The following is a 16,159-nucleotide window of genomic DNA, read 5'->3' as shown; positions in this document are numbered from 1 at the left end:
ACACCAGTGGTTACGTCCCGGTGCCGTCACCGAAGACCTTTCTGGTGCGACAACTCCAGGCTCGATAGGGCAGCACTTTCTACAGCGCACATTTAGATTCGTGCTGCAGTTCTCGTTCTTCCCATGGTGTCAGCCGTCCCAAAAAGTCGAGGTCGCTTGGGACCCTTCGAATCCTTCATTTCGGACAGCACATAACCGAAGAACGTCTAGCGTCTCGGAAGCGGTAGCAGACGCTCCGGCATGAGCGGTGTTGCTGGCAGATGCTCAACTCGATCATGTGATCCTAGACCCAATGAGGAGCGTCCCATCCCTACACGTAACATGATAACGAGCGTCCCGGCGCTCATCACGTGTCTATCGTGAAGGCGAATGAATGTGTTTCGCGCACGGGAGATTCGGAGGTCTGTTGTAAGCGCAGGAGTGACATAAATCCGCCATCTTTGTAACTACCCTCAAGTTACCCTCAACTACCCTCATCGTTAATTTCTTAGGCAAATTGAGGCTTTGTATGTATTTGTCCCTTCTATGTTGTTCCAGCCTCAGAACATCAGTTCATCAGCCTCAGAGCCTCAGCTCTTTCATACCCTCAAGCGGCTGCTCTTTGCAAAACCGCCACCTCGTCCTGGTCGCACTTATAGAAAACGTGATTTTGAGTTCACGTGACTTTGTTTACATGTCGTTTTGCCGCTTACCAACATATTTCCGTCGTCATAAAGCCAAGAAATGCACCTATATTGTTAGCGTAAACTATGCCGTGCTTCTTCCGCAACATGGTAGCACATAAAGAAACAAGTGAAAGGGTGCAGGCTAGCTGGTATAGATGCATGAAGAAGACCGAGAGACACGGACACAGAAGACGACACACGTAGGTTCTCAGGCACAGCAATAAATTTATTAGTTCATCTCAACTTAAAAGCTAAAAATCTTCGAAGGGGTGCGAGAGGGATAAAAGACGCATTGCTAACTACGTTTCCCCTGGTGGCAATCTCCAAGGATTCCCGAAACAACCTTCGGTGTGCGTAGGGTTCCCACGCAAGCACTGTAGTGTCCTTGAAGCAAGGCTGGCAACCTTTACAATCCCATAAATGATCTACCAGTTCCGAAGACCCGGCCATTCTTTCAACATTTGCTGCATGTTCCCTAATCCGGTCATTGAGGCACCGGCGCGTCTGGCCAACGTACACAAAGCCGCACTCAAGGGGAATAGAATACACAACGTTCTGCTTGCAAGGAACAAAAGGCTTCCTGTGCCTCACGCCACAAGATTCAGATTTAGAGCTGAAGGGGGTCAAACGACTTAATTTAAAGGCATTGGAAAAAACAACTTTGATATTATAGTATTTAGCGACAGCAAGAATGTTGTGAGCAACTGCATGGAAATAGGGAATTACAACTACATTACGAGAGTTTCCATCATTCCATGGTCTACACTGTGAACTTTCAAGCAATTTCATGGCCCTTTTCGCAATCAATTGGTTGTCATACCCGGCCTGCGTGAGTCTTTCACATTGCTTCCGCAAACTACTCCAAACAAAATGAAAACAGCTTTTCTTCGTTGCAGCATTCAAGAGGGATGTACAAACACCGAACTTAACAAGTTTAGAATGTGCGCTTGAGTAGGGCAGGACCGGCTTGCAGTTTTCTTTTCCATATGACCAACAAAAACCCCGGTTACAATGAAATGTGAGGTCCAGGAACCTCAGCATCCCATGAGAGGGTTGCTCTACACAAAACTTTAACTCGGGTGCTACTGTACTAACAAGCTGTAAGGTAGAATCCACACATATAGAACCAGCATCAGAGATAACAATGATATGATCAGCAAACCGACGAATCAAAACACGCTTTTGACTCCCATAACTCGTAAGCTTGCCCAGCTCAATGTCCAAGGTATTTAGATAAATTTCTGATAAGACAGGAGCGACCGCGGATCCAATGCATACACCATTTTTCTGAACGAACAAACAATTGTCAACAGAGATAACCGTAGATTTCAAATAACACTCTAGAATACTGAGAAAATCATCACAGGAAAGACCAACTTCAGACTGAAAAACAACCAACTGATCTTCAATAAAATGTTTGACTGTCCTGAGTAGAACCTTTACGTTCAGCGAGTAATACAAATCTTTTATATCAAGGGAAAAACATAGTTACCAGAGCACCGTGGAAGGGCTCTAAGCTCTCGATCAGTTCCTCACTGCAAGTGCTCTGAGCTATCGGTCAAGTTCCTTTTAAAAGACCACAAACCGCAGATGCCTCTTCGTGTCGTTGTGAGTGAAATTGGTACCTGCACCCTAAAAATATAACTCCTTTTTTGGTGTAATTTGACGATACCCTAACTGACTACCTTTTTGGTGTATATATACACCCTCTGGCAAAACTACACCCCTCAGAAAGGGTGTTCTCTGAACACCTCTTTAGGTGTAATCTAGCGGTACCCTAACTGACTCCCTTTTTGGTGTATGTCTACACCCCCTGGCAAGACAACACCCTTCAGTAAGGGTGTTATGCCGAGGGCAAAACACAACGGTTAAAATAACAGGCATATTCTTTATTCGGATTACCTATAATACACTGCATGCACTGCAATAACAACACCAATAGTCACCGCACAATACAATACGTAAAAATGTCCACCAACATGTCGACCAAGATGAAGGTATTACGGTGAGGCCAAGGGTAGTCCTGCCTCTGTAGTGAAAGAAAAAATGAACTGTGAAATGTCTCAATCAAATTAAGGGCGAAATACCAATTACATGACAGTTACGCAGATGGCTGAGGCTAGAGAAGAATTAAGAGTATACACAAACACAGCCCTCGTCAACATGCAAGGAGCTCAAGATAGAAAGTAAGACAATCGATAAATGATGATCATGATTGAATTTTATTGGCGCAAAAGCAACTTAAGCTATAATACGCCAAAACCATGGTAATATTGCGACTAGTTAAAAATCAGATTATACTAAAATAACGTAGAAATTAAGAAGCACACAATCATAGTGTAGTTAAAAGACCAATGTCCCTACAAAGCCGCAATCGGTAAAGGGTCAGCGAAGTGTCGGTAGCGAGACCCGAACCCATACCTCTCTGATTTCTGGTCAAGTGTATAACCAATTACAGCATTCTGACATCGCCAACACGCAAACTTGCCAGGGTCTTGTTCAGAAGACGCGCACAGCCATTCAGCACATCTGACCGGAAATCAGAGGGTTGTGGCCTCGTGGTTTCATTGCCCGCTACCTCTCGCCTCTTGAGTTGTGACTCTTGCCAGCTGCCTTACTTGCTACCACAAATTGCACGAACTTCGTTTGTTACGTATACCCCTTGACTTTGCCTAACGACCACATGTGACGCGCGACGACACAACGCGACGCGCACTGTTCTCTGATCTAATCCGTGCATTTCACATAAGGTTCAAACAGAATCTCGAAATACCCGCTTCAAAGGCACCTCAATCAACCAGACAAGACAAAATACACCAACACTTACAAAACAGCACGCTGCAGCAAGACGCTCCGACAAGTTACTCGATCCGATGGGCACGGCGCATCTGTTGCTTGCATCCGTTCGAGACCCGGAACCATAATCCTTGCAGTGTCATACTAAACTCAGATGGTCGAATGAACTGTGGTTCACCAAACGACCCCCCCAAAGAACACGAAAACTTCCACAACTAACTCCAACCGCCATAGTTGGAGAATGTAGAGGACGGTGGTCTTCCTCTACATGAGCCCCGACCGGCGATGATGGTATGCCACGGAGAGGCGATGACGGTGGCCTGTCTCCATGGCGGCGCCGGTGGAACTGAGAGCGGGTGCTCCACGCGCGCGGCCATCGTTGTCGTCGTTGTCGTCGTCCGCTACAGGGGTCCCCCGGCCGTCAGATGCGTTGCGGACGCATCGCAAGAACAGGGAACAGCGGGAACAGGGGCACGGAACACGTTGGCGGCGTTTCAGAGGGGATGAAGACGGGAACAGCATCCGTGTGTAGGTGTGGACGGGAACAGCGATCCGTCGCAGAGAGAGTGAGGCGCTCGGTGTCGTGGTCCTGGGGTGCCGCGACCGGCACGGGAGCCGAAGCTCGATAGTCCCAGGTGGAGTGAGTGAGGTGCCGAGACGGGCTTAAGCGTGCCGAGGCGTCGGCTGCCGCGACTGCCGCAACCGGCAGGTGAGCGCAAGGCTCGAGTGTCGCGGCCGGCAGTGAGAAGCGTGAGAAGACTTGAGCGAAGAGAGAAGCGTAGGTGAGAGAGAGCGAAGAGTGCGGTAGGAGTGAAGGTGGACCGTGTGTGCCGGAGGTAGTGCTGCTCGATGGCGTGGTCAGAAATTTGGGATGGTGAAGGGCCGAATTGCTCCGGACGTGATGTTCTTTGTCCGGGTCACCAAATGTAGAGGACGGTGGTCTTCCTCTACATGAGCCCCGACCGGCGATGATGGTATGCCACGGAGAGGCGATGACGGTGGCCTGTCTCCATGGCCGCGCCGGTGGAACTGAGAGCGGGTGCTCCACGCGCGTGGCCATCGTTGTCGTCGTTGTCGTCGTCCGCTACAGAGAACACAGAGTAAACAGAGGAGGCACAGTAAGCCGGTTTCGCGGCCGCGCAAATAGTGTCGCCACTGGCATTTCCCGCCAAATTCCGGCTATTTACTTTCCATTGGCTCCGGTCTCCCACGTGACCCTTCTCGATCATGATTGGCTGAGGCTCATTTAACCGGTGGATTCGCCCGCGTTCGTTTCTCCGAGGCGCCGACCCGTCTGACCGTTGTGTAGCTCGCGTCTGCCTATGTGAGCAGGCGGTGATTTCGTTTCGTGGATTTCGAAGATCTTCGAGCCATGGATGAGGTGAACGCCTGAATGAAAGGTAAGCAGACAAACGTATGATGCATGTCAGTGATCAGACGTTTAATACTGTCGCCTAACTGTGTGCACCTTGCCCCTCACTTCCACTTTCTGCCGGTTAACAGTCATGATCTGGTTGATGATTCTGCGTGGCGTTGCGTCTTGCGTTTTGTTCCGCTGTTTGAATGTGTCTGATGCTTAGTACACTGGTGTGCATGAAAAGGAAAACAGCGTGCATCGCGTACGCAGGGCTCCTCCAATTTTGTCATTAGTCGACATTAGACGCGTAACGCTGGCATGTCTTATAGAGCGTATTCAGCCAATTAACGTTGCCTGTGCTCCGGTTTACCATATTATTAACAGGTTCCCTTGTTTTTTGTTTTTTCATTCAGACACAGACAGCTGTTCGTGGCCCTGCGATCCGCGAGCATGTGGCCCCTGTCACCAGAAAATTCGACAGTTGTGCTGGGATGAAGCGGATGACTTCTGCGACTCATCACGTGCTATAGATATGTATAATAATATCTACTTTCTCCAAACCGAATAGGTTCCCTTAAGAATTGTATAATATGATAGTCACGCTTTCTGTTGCTCGGCGCTATTTATTCTCTGTTTATTCTGCAGTATTCTGTAGTAATCGTGTAGATTTACTTGCATTCAAATGTTGCTTCTTGTGTATATGTTTACCGTGTCAATAAATTTGTACATGTGAATTCCTTCGTCTTCTGGATTTTCATTTTCTGCTTCCCGATAATATTAGCAGATGACCTGGCGAAGCGCTCGGAACAGGGGGGGGGGGGGGAGGAGAGGGTGTGGAGAGGGCACGCAACGCACATGCGCAGTTCGATCAGCCAGCGCGCGCTCTTGGGCGCCGTTTTCCGGCTATTTTGTCGTGATTCGTTACGGATGATCACGTGGTCAAGGGGGGCGGTGGTTTTCGTGGCGAAACTGTGGAAGCTACAGCTGCACTCCACTGGAGTAAACAGCACACTGTTGCCAGACCTGTCCTAGCGAAACGTTAGAAATTTGATGGCCACTACACCTTTTTCACACCAATTCTCGAAATTACACCCTGCAGAGCGGGACATACACATATTACACCCATTTCAGACCAAAACAGGGTGTATTCTTTTTCCTGAATGTGTAATAAGGGAGTAAAACAATTGATACACCCCAAATACACCCCAATTACACCTAAAAATCAGTTTTATTTTTTAGAGTGTGGCAGAAACTCGTTGCAAAATTTCTCCAACGCGGACTAAAAGTTCTACAGCTTCCTGGTTCTCTCTCGCTACGGAATTCTGAGGAAGTGATCGAGAGCTTAGAGCCCATCCACGGTGCTCTGGTAACTATGTTTTCCCTTTATATAAAAGATTTGTATTACTCGCTGAACGTAAAGGTTCTACTCAGGACAGTCAAACATTTTATTGAAGATCAGTTCGTTGTTTTTCAGTCTGAAGTTGGTCTTTCCTGTGATGATTTTCTCAGTATTCTAGAGTGTTATTTGAAATCTACGGTTATCTCTGTTGACAATTGTTTGTTCGTTCAGAAAAATGGTGTATGCATTGGATCCGCGGTCGCTCCTGTCTTATCAGAAATTTATCTAAATACCTTGGACATTGAGCTGGGCAAGCTTACGAGTTATGGGAGTCAAAAGCGTGTTTTGATTCGTCGGTTTGTTGATGATATCATTGTTATCTCTGATGCTGGTTCTATATGTGTGGATTCTACCTTACAGCTTGTTAGTACAGTAGCACCCGAGTTAAAGTTTTGTGTAGAGCAACCCTCTCATGGGATGCTGAGGTTCCTGGACATCACATTTCATTGTAACCGGGGTTTTTGTTGGTCATATGGAAAAGAAAACTGCAAGCCGGTCCTGCCCTACTCAAGCGCACATTCTAAACTTGTTAAGTTCGGCACAGGAAGCCTTTTGTTCCTTGCAAGCAGAACGTTGTGTATTCTATTCCCCTTGAGTGCGGCTTTGTGTACGTTGGCCAGACGCGCCGGTGCCTCAATGACCGGATTAGGGAACATGCAGCAAATGTTGAAAGAATGGCCGGGTCTTCGGAACTGGTAGATCATTTACGGGATTGTAAAGGTTGCCAGCCTTGCTTCAAGGACACTACAGTGCTTGCGTGGGAACCCTACGCACACCGAAGGTTGTTTCGGGAATCCTTGGAGATTGCCACCAGGGGAAACGTAGTTAGCAATGCGTCTTTTATCCCTCTCGCACCCCTTCGAAGATTTTTAGCTTTTAAGTTGAGATGAACTAATAAATTTATTGCTGTGTCTGAGAACCTACGTGTGTCGTCTTCTGTGTCCGTGTCTCTCAGTCTTCTTCATGGATCTATACCAGCTAGCCTGCACCCTTTCCCTTGTTTCTTTAGTGCTTCCGAATGCAGGAATTGTGAGTGTCGTGAACATTGGTCCATCTCAACTTGCCCTTTTGGATAAATCGGTTATTGAACATGCTGCTTTATATACCCTGTGTCATCTTGGCCTGGCTATCGCTTCTGTCGAATCCGACATTGCACTCATCAAGCTGGTTCTTCGGCGCAAATTTGTACCCCCTGGTGTCCTCCTGGGCTCGCAGCTGTTACTTCCGTGGCATCTCAAGTTAAAGCTCCTGTGCTGCTACAAGTCTACTCTGGTTTGACAGGTTCGTAACCTCAGGACCCTGTCGTCCAAGATTTGGACATTACTCTACGGCGACAGGTATGCTTCAGAGACATACTTCTTAAAGTGGTCGCAGCTTCAAAGCACGGAGTTTGCTAGGCAGTGGTGCTCGAAGAAAAAAACTTTTGTGATTGCGGCTTCTCCCACGTGCAAAGCTGGCACTGCTTCTTCTGAACTGGTCAACCCTTTTGATGTAAGCATTTCTCAGAATTCACTTGAGGTTCTGTCCCAGCCCCCGAAATGCTCCCTGCCTGTGAAACCTACAAAGTTTGATGTTGCAGCGCTCATAAGTCATGTTTCCACCAAAATTACTGATAGCACTGACAAATTGGTGTTTACTGAACGCTGTCTCTCCCGCATTCCCGCTTCCGCTTATACTAACGGCCCATCACCTCATTTGAAGCAGATCAGGAATGTTAAGGATGAACTTTTTTCCATTGACGCCATGTTGCTTCAATGTGATAAGTCTGGTAAATTTGCTGTTTTGCCCAGTGCAATATACTTGAACAAGGTCAATTCTGCCTATTGGTGATCTTTTCACTCCGTTTCGTGGTTCGTTACAAAAGTACAAGTCCTCTATTGTAAGCATTTTCGCCAAGGCGAACCACCAAATGTCCAAACTTGCTGTAAACTGCAAGTGCTCTGAGCTATCGGTCAAGTTCCTTTTAAAAGACCACAAACCGCAGATGCCTCTTCGTGTCGTTGTGAGTGAAATTGGTACCTGGCAGAAACTCGTTGCAAAATTTCTCCAATGCGGACTAAAAGTTCTACAGCTTCCTGGTTCTCTCTCGCTACGGAATTCTGATGAACTGATCGAGAGCTTAGAGCCCTTCCACGGTGCTCTGGTAACTATGTTTTCCCTTGATATAAAAGATTTGTATTACTCGCTGAACGTAAAGGTTCTACTCAGGACAGTCAAACATTTTATTGAAGATCAGTTGGTTGTTTTTCAGTCTGAAGTTGGTCTTTTCTGTGATGATTTTCTCAGTATTCTAGAGTGTTATTTGAAATCTACGGTTATCTCTGTTGACAATTGTTTGTTCGTTCAGAAAAATGGTGTATGCATTGGATCCGCGGTCGCTCCTGTCTTATCAGAAATTTATCTAAATACCTTGGACATTGAGCTGGGCAAGCTTACGAGTTATGGGAGTCAAAAGCGTGTTTTGGTTCGTCGGTTTGTTGATCATATCATTGTTATCTCTGATGCTGGTCCTATACGAGGGGGGACCCAAAAGAAACCGGAATTGTTTTCTAAAAAATTCTGTTTTTATTGTTACATGCTCTAACATCAAACACCTTCAAAGTAATCTCCCTTTGATGCAATGCACCTGTCCAGACGTTTTTTCCACTGCTCAAAACAGTTTTGGAACTCGTCGACGTTGATGCTTTTTAGTGCTTGTGCCGTTTTCTGTTTCACTTCTTCGACATCGGCGAAACGTTTCCCTTTGAGGACTTTCTTCATCCGGGGGAACAGAAAAAAGTCACAGGGGGCGAGATCAGGTGAGTAGGCAGGGTGGGGCACAGGGGTCATGCCATTTTTTGTCACAAACTGCTGAACACTCAGCGCGGTGTGGGCAGGTGCGCTGTCATGGTGAAAGAACCAATCACCTGACTTCCACAACTCGGGACGTTTCTTCCGCAGATCGTGGCGCAACCTTCTTAAAACTTCCCAATAAAAACTTTGGTTGACCGTTTGACCCGGCGGAACAAATTCCGAGTGCAGGAGCCCCCTCACATCAAAGAAACAGATCACCATTGTCTTGACGTGCGACTTCACTTGCCGTGCTTTCTTGGGTCGTGGGGAACTGGCTGTTTTCCATTGGCTAGACTGCTGTTACGTTTCGGGGTCGTAACCGTAGCACCAAGATTCGTCTCCGGTTATGATTTTAGAAAGGAAGTCGGGGTCCGTCTCCAACTGGTCCTTCATCGCACATCGCAAGTCGTTGGATAAAATTCGCTGACATGAGCTCCACGACACCCCTGTCAACTCCACAAGCTCATCGATGGTCCGACGGCGGTCTTGCAAGACGGCTTGACTAATTCTGTCAACATTTTCTTCGGTGCGGCTGGTCGAAGGCCTTCCGGAACGAGGTTGATCGTCAATCGACATTTCGCCTCGTTTAAATCGAGAAACCCATTCGTACACTTGTGTTTCGCTCTAAGCTGCCTCCTTGTAAGCCATCTGTAGCATAAGTGCCGTTTCGGATGCGTTTTTGCCCAACAGGAAACAAAATTTCACTGCCGCACGTTGTTCGTGCAAATCAGCCATCACGAAATAGGTAAACGTGTTGAAGGGGTCTAAAAATAGAACTCACTGCAGCCGAACGCAGCTTTGCACAACAACACCATCTGGTGCACTGATGCAAAACAGTTCGTAAAACACTCAGCTAGTGGTTAAAGCCTGTATCACATGCAATCCGCCCTCCCGAGGACAATTCCGGTTTCTTTTGGGTCCCCCCCTCGTATGTGTGGATTCTACCTTACAGCTTGTTAGTACAGTAGCACCCGAGTTAAAGTTTTGTGTAGAGCAACCCTCTCATGGGATGCTGAGGTTCCTGGACCTCACATTTCATTGTAACCGGGGGTTTTGTTGGTCATATGGAAAAGAAAACTGCAAGCCGGTCCTGCCCTACTCAAGCGCACATTCTAAACTTGTTAAGTTCGGTGTTTGTACATCCCTCTTGAATGCTGCAACGAAGAAAAGCTGTTTTCATTTTGCTTGGAGTAGTTTGCGGAAGCAATGTGAAAGACTCACGCAGGCCGGGTATGACAACCAATTGATTGCGAAAAGGGCCATGAAATTGCTTGAAAGTTCACAGTGTAGACCATGGAATGATGGAAACTCTCGTAATGTAGTTGTAATTCCCTATTTCCATGCAGTTGCTCACAACATTCTTGCTGTCGCTAAATACTATAATATCAAAGTTGTTTTTTCCAATGCCTTTAAATTAAGTCGTTTGACCCCCTTCAGCTCTAAATCTGAATCTTGTGGCGTGAGGCACAGTAAGCCTTTTGTTCCTTGCAAGCAGAACGTTGTGTATTCTATTCCCCTTGAGTGCGGCTTTGTGTACGTTGGCCAGACGCGCCGGTGCCTCAATGACCGGATTAGGGAACATGCAGCAAATGTTGAAAGAATAGCCGGGTCTTCAGAACTGGTAGATCATTTACGGGATTGTAAAGGTTGCCAGCCTTGCTTCAAGAACACTACAGTGCTTGCGTGGGAACCCTACGCACACCGAAGGTTGTTTCGGGAATCCTTGGAGATTGCCACCAGGGGAAACGTAGTTAGCAATGCGTCTTTTATCCCTCTCGCACCCCTTCGAAGATTTTTAGCTTTTAAGTTGAGATGAACTAATAAATTTATTGCTGTGTCTGAGAACCTACGTGTGTCGTCTTCTGTGTCCGTGTCTCTCGGTCTTCTTCATGGTAGCACATGTCTCCTTAGTTTAAGTACATCGCATCGGCCCAGTGAGTCTTAACGCGCGATCGTCATCACATCTTTGAAAGTCTCTCATCACACTTTGTAGCAGTGCGAATGTTTGACTTTCGATGGACCAACTGAATATCTCAAACCAACAGCTGTAAGAAACACGACGCCATCTTCATGGAGAGTTAATACTCCAAGCAATGCCTAACTTTAGTGTTGCTTATGTACGTAATAGGATTAAAGTTCGACACCTCACTCTCCATTTTGACTCACAGGCGAACATGATTTTACAATATGCGGAAACTCGCGAGACAAGCAATGTGTAGTATCCGTACTCCTTAGGAAGCCAAGTGTGCTGCCCTCCTTTTTGTGAGCTGTTCGACCTGTGTGGTCATGGGGGGTTTATATTTGTATGATTTTTCGTTCTAATTGTGTTTTGTCCATTAGAACGCTGCGCTCATCGTCCTTTGTAGGAGATACGACTACGAAACAAAGGGAGACAAAGTACGATGTTGAAAAAAATGGCGATTTCGATTAGAAAAGTTCCACACGCAGAAGTAGTGTGCCATACACATCCCGTCGACGTACTGGCATGTCCATATTCTGACATCCAGGGTACAACGAATTTGCGGTCACTTGGGTCCGTTTAAGGTCGTCCTGTAGACGTCCACACTTCAAATTGAGCACATCTGACGGATATCCCGATCTCGCGGCCCGATATCCTTGGGATATCCACGGGACTGCTTTGTTCCATCTGGGTTGCGAAGGTGCACGGCTTATATATTCCGGAACACAAGAACGCAAACCAGATCTTTGTTTAAATTACTTGGATGCGATGTTTTGCAAATTTGAAATTTGAAAAAGTGTGGCTCCCACCGTGCGTCGATGGAAGTACCACTTCTTTCTTTCTATGGTCCGCGAACGTCACCATGCATTAGTCATACTATTCCTGCTCTGTTTCCTGACTCTGAGGAAAGCAGGTGACCGCTGTTTCTTACCATCTGTGTCTGAGTAATCTGATCCGGAATATTCGTCCATTGTTTTTGTTTCGGGAATGCAACACAGCGGCTACGACTTGCGTGGTACACTATACTTGTCTGCTCCATGCAGGGTGACGTAACGCGTTGGCCTTCGGAGGGGAAAGTTTCTGCGAGTCCTCTCCGCGTTCCTGTTTCGGATTGATTGCTCGCTTATTTGAGGCATAATTCGTCACATGAGAAAGAAACAAAGTTGATGGCAGGTATACTGTGGATACAATGCACGAACTACGCTGTGCAGTAATTTTTTTCACCGATCGTCCCAAAGCATTCCTTTAAACCGACCTTCTCAGGAGTTAACCGAGGTGCCGTGTGGTGAGCTTTCATCGCACGTTAAAGAACCCTCAGGTGGGCAAAAGCAATCCACAGACCGACCGTTGTGGCGTCGCTCCTGATCTCAGCTGTCTCGCAACGAGGAGTTCTCAGGAGTTGCTGTTGTTCTTCAAAAAGTCTAATGGCAACTAGTAACCTGCCTCAAATGCGTCACTTTGTACTTCAGTACACGTGATTTCTGTCCGCCAATCCGAAGCAGACTCCATCTTTGTTCTTTGCGAACGTTCAAGGACGCCACCTTTCAGTTTCTTAAAGTGATCAAAAATTAATTAGTGCTAAAAGTATGAAGAACTGAGAGGTGATGACTTGTGAGTGTGATCACACAGTCAAGTTTATACGTGATGGTACCTTGAAACATTGCGGTTATATTTAACTTTACCGTTCCTTCAATATATGTATGATAATTGTGTTATGCCACAAATAATGAAAATAGTGTAAATGCAAAGAATAACAACGTTGATAGATTGTAAAGCGAACAGAAATAAGAAAAAGAAAAAGAAAACTTCTGGGAGGCGTTTTAAGCGTGGAATGCTTCTGAGTGCCTTGTGACCTGTTAGTGCCGAATGGGTGAATGGTATTGAAGTCGTATATGAGGTATGGCTCCTTATCACGTCTGTCGCGTGTGGATCTGAACCCTGTTCATCATATGTATAGCTTAATGTTGTTTAATAAAATATTCCGCAACCGCTTTGGCGAGTTAGTTCAAGGTGTGAGCTCCGTTGTCGGTAGGTCATTTGCTGTTCGGCTTCACCAGTGCATTGCATTGAGCAGCAGCCGCACTCAATGTAGCATATAACATTGAAGCTCGTGCATATGAACGCGTCATTGATGAAGGGAGTGTAAGTGTAGGCTGTGGTTTTGACGCAGTTAGCTTGTTGTACGTGCATCCTTTAAAGGTTGCATGGGCTTGCTCCATTGTACTGGGGCTCCTTTTCCGACGTGGCGGCCCGTGGACGACGACGATGCGCCACTATAGCGCGCCATAGCAGGCCCCCACTGCGAGATTCCATCACCACCGCTCTGGACTCATGTAGGGGAACATCATCTCCTCTACACCGGTGTTGGAGTTGACAAAGAAATCGCTAGGGTTTTCGCGCTTCTGTAGATAGCTTGTATGGGGCGGGTGAACGCTCTCTTAAACCTCTCGCTCCTTTGCACGAGGTGCTCATGTTTACGAAGGGTGGCTTAGGCTTAGGAATTCTTAGCGATGAAGTTCATTGAACTTGTGTCAGGACCTTTTCGGTGCTTAACCCCGTTTCCGTTCAGTGTGAGGGCCTTGCGGCAGAATTCGGTTAGAATGAAATCTCGGTATCCCACGGCGACTCTAGCAATCCCGTCTTTGAATCCGATCCTCTGCTACCTCATTCTCAGCTTCTAGCTTCTGTGGGTATCCTATTTTGCTCACCTGAAATTTAACAATGTCGATACCCAGAACCCACAAGAAACGAAAATGATGAATACGCGACAGAACAGTGAACTCGGTTCCAGTATATGGTCAAAATTGCTATGCATATTTGCTTCTAGAACCGGATGTCGTTCTTACGGTTTCCTTCGCTTCTTCCTGCGTCTTTTAAGCCTTTGCATGGTGGACTTTGACATCCGTCCCAGGCGATTTAGCTGACTCATGTCTCTTTCGCTGACCTCTCGGAATGATCGCATGCCGGATTCAGTGAGATAACTGCGTGTATGTTTCGAAATATTATGAACATGTAAATCGTGGAATAATGCAAACACACTTCAACGCATTGACGGATGGGTATCAGTGCTATCTACGGGAGGTAGCCGTACTACACGAGAAGGGGTACCCTTACCGACAAAGTCTCAACTCGCGCATTTTAAAGGTACTGTAAACCAGCAGGCAAGCTGTTAATGGCAGCGGCATTTGAAAGCTTATTCCGAAAGAAATCCACAGTGCAAATTTTATGTGCAACAGAAACGACTGAAATTACGGTGAAAAGACGAGGGGCGACGCCTGGTGGGAAACAATCGCCTATTCGTCGAGCAACAGTGTTACATGTCTCCAACCTTGTATCGGCTAAGTCATGGGCTAAGTAGCCGGCTTCATGAACTTTCTTTGAAAAGTTTGTTCAAACGAGATAGTTCCTGACATATATTATCTCAAAATGCAAGAACATTGGTATATCGTGGAAATGAGTAATAAACTGTCACCAGAAACACCATGAGAGTCACCCACGCAAAAATGCACCACGTCAGGCAAGCCGACGTAGTGATGGTAGCGGTCCACAGATGCCGCTGTACACTCCCACTGTTATTGGCATGTTTATGTTTTCCGCCCTACAAGGGGGAACTGCGGAATTCGTGTCGGGTCTTACACACAGGGTTGCCTGTAATATTAAATCTGAACTTTCTAATAAACTACGAGGTGGATTTGAACGAAATTTGTGGCGTTTGTATACTGAACAACCAGGCTGTCAAATGAGCCAGAAGTATAAAAATGTATGCCTGCTGCTTTACAGTACCTTTAAGGCATAGAATCCTCCTTACTGTAGTAGGAAGGAAACGACAAAATAAACGATAACTCACCTCCGGGAGCCAGTTCTGGAAGTGATAAGAAGAAATATTAATTGACACTTCACACTCGTAAGGTTCAAACGACACACACGTAATCAGTACAAGATGAATTCGAAACCCGTGCGAGAAACGACAACAGAATAGTTTGATGTAAATATAAGGTTCCCTGATGGAACATTAAAAAGCATAACGTATCATCTGGTGTTATCGGAACAAGCTGATATGACATCAGATAAATATGGTGCTTGCTCTGGTTTCCCGAGAGCATCCTGATGTGACATCAGAGGTGCGCACCCGATCGAAGAGAGACATCAGGGTACCCTGACGAAAACATCCGATTGTTTGATAAAACCCAAGAAAAGCTTGATGTCCCCCCTGGTATTCTTGGGCCACGCTGATGTCGGCAAGGATAGCGAGTTTTTTACGCGTTTTCCATGCCGCAGGACATGCTACCTCGTCCCGTAGCATGTCATAGTAGCATGATGGTAATATTTGCAAAACCGTGCGCGTGATTTAAAATGTTTGTGAATTATTTCTCTTAGGTACAGGTGGCGTGGTAACTTCGTATTGCCACGCCTAATTTAAGCTATTGTTTTTGCAATCCCTACAACGCTGCACCGCACGAAAGTGGAAGCCTGTCCGCCAGTGGCCAGCAGATTAATCTCTCTGCTTTGAATCGGCGAAGTCTGAGGGCGTCGACCGCGCATCACAACCAATTTGCGCTTCGGCTTTAGGATTTTAGCCCTGTTTCGGGTACGTAGTCGACTTGTCAAATACGGTTTCGAGAGTGCCTCGCACTCCCGTTCTTTTTACGATTTACCTCTGATCGTAGGCATTGTGAGCGCTGATGGGAAGACAGGAAGAATACCGGACTTCTGTTTCTTGATCGGGATGCGGTTGGTAACGGCATGTTATATATTTCGATGCATACCTTCACGTTGACATGCCGTTGTAGCAGTGTGTTTGGAAACGGTATATCTTTTGCATGGTAAGTTAGTACGACGCGGCAGGCAAGGGAGTTTAAGGCATTTGTCTCAAGGTGGTGGTGAAAACTCAGTCTCGCCGAAGTCGGATGCCGTTTTTACGCAAGAAAGGCAAACTGCATGGGAAATGGTGAGTTCCCGACTGTACCAAACGGAGGAACATGATGGAGGAACCGATGAGCTGAGTGCTTGAAGAAATCGTTTCGTTGGTGCTGTTCGTTTTTCGGACATTGCGAACAGGGATTTTCCCAGCAACCCCTAATGCTCCCCGAAATACCGCAGCAGCAGAAAAGCAGCAGATATGGGTGTCTCCCCCCTACGGCACTCCCTCC

General features: G+C 46.6%; 1 protein-coding gene across 5 annotated transcripts in view; it reads right to left on the bottom strand.

Annotated features, from left to right (window-relative positions):
- The window catches only part of LOC135385524 (uncharacterized), a 123,750-nt gene that overhangs the window by 18,465 nt on the left and 89,126 nt on the right, over window positions 1-16,159 (bottom strand). For all 5 annotated transcript variants that reach the window (XM_064614878.1, XM_064614881.1, XM_064614880.1 and 2 more), the window contains 2 exons: window positions 14,857-14,871; window positions 13,856-13,990 (listed from right to left, as the gene is read on the bottom strand). In XM_064614878.1, the coding sequence (XP_064470948.1) occupies window positions 13,856-13,990; window positions 14,857-14,871 (150 nt within the window). The remainder of the gene's footprint in view (window positions 1-13,855; window positions 13,991-14,856; window positions 14,872-16,159) is intronic.

The sequence above is a fragment of the Ornithodoros turicata genome, chromosome 2 (assembly GCF_037126465.1).
Source record: "Ornithodoros turicata isolate Travis chromosome 2, ASM3712646v1, whole genome shotgun sequence".
In the NCBI taxonomy this organism is placed as follows: domain Eukaryota; kingdom Metazoa; phylum Arthropoda; class Arachnida; order Ixodida; family Argasidae; genus Ornithodoros; species Ornithodoros turicata.
The sequence above is the reverse complement of the archived record's forward strand: the minus strand, read 5'-3'. Positions and strand labels throughout refer to the sequence as shown.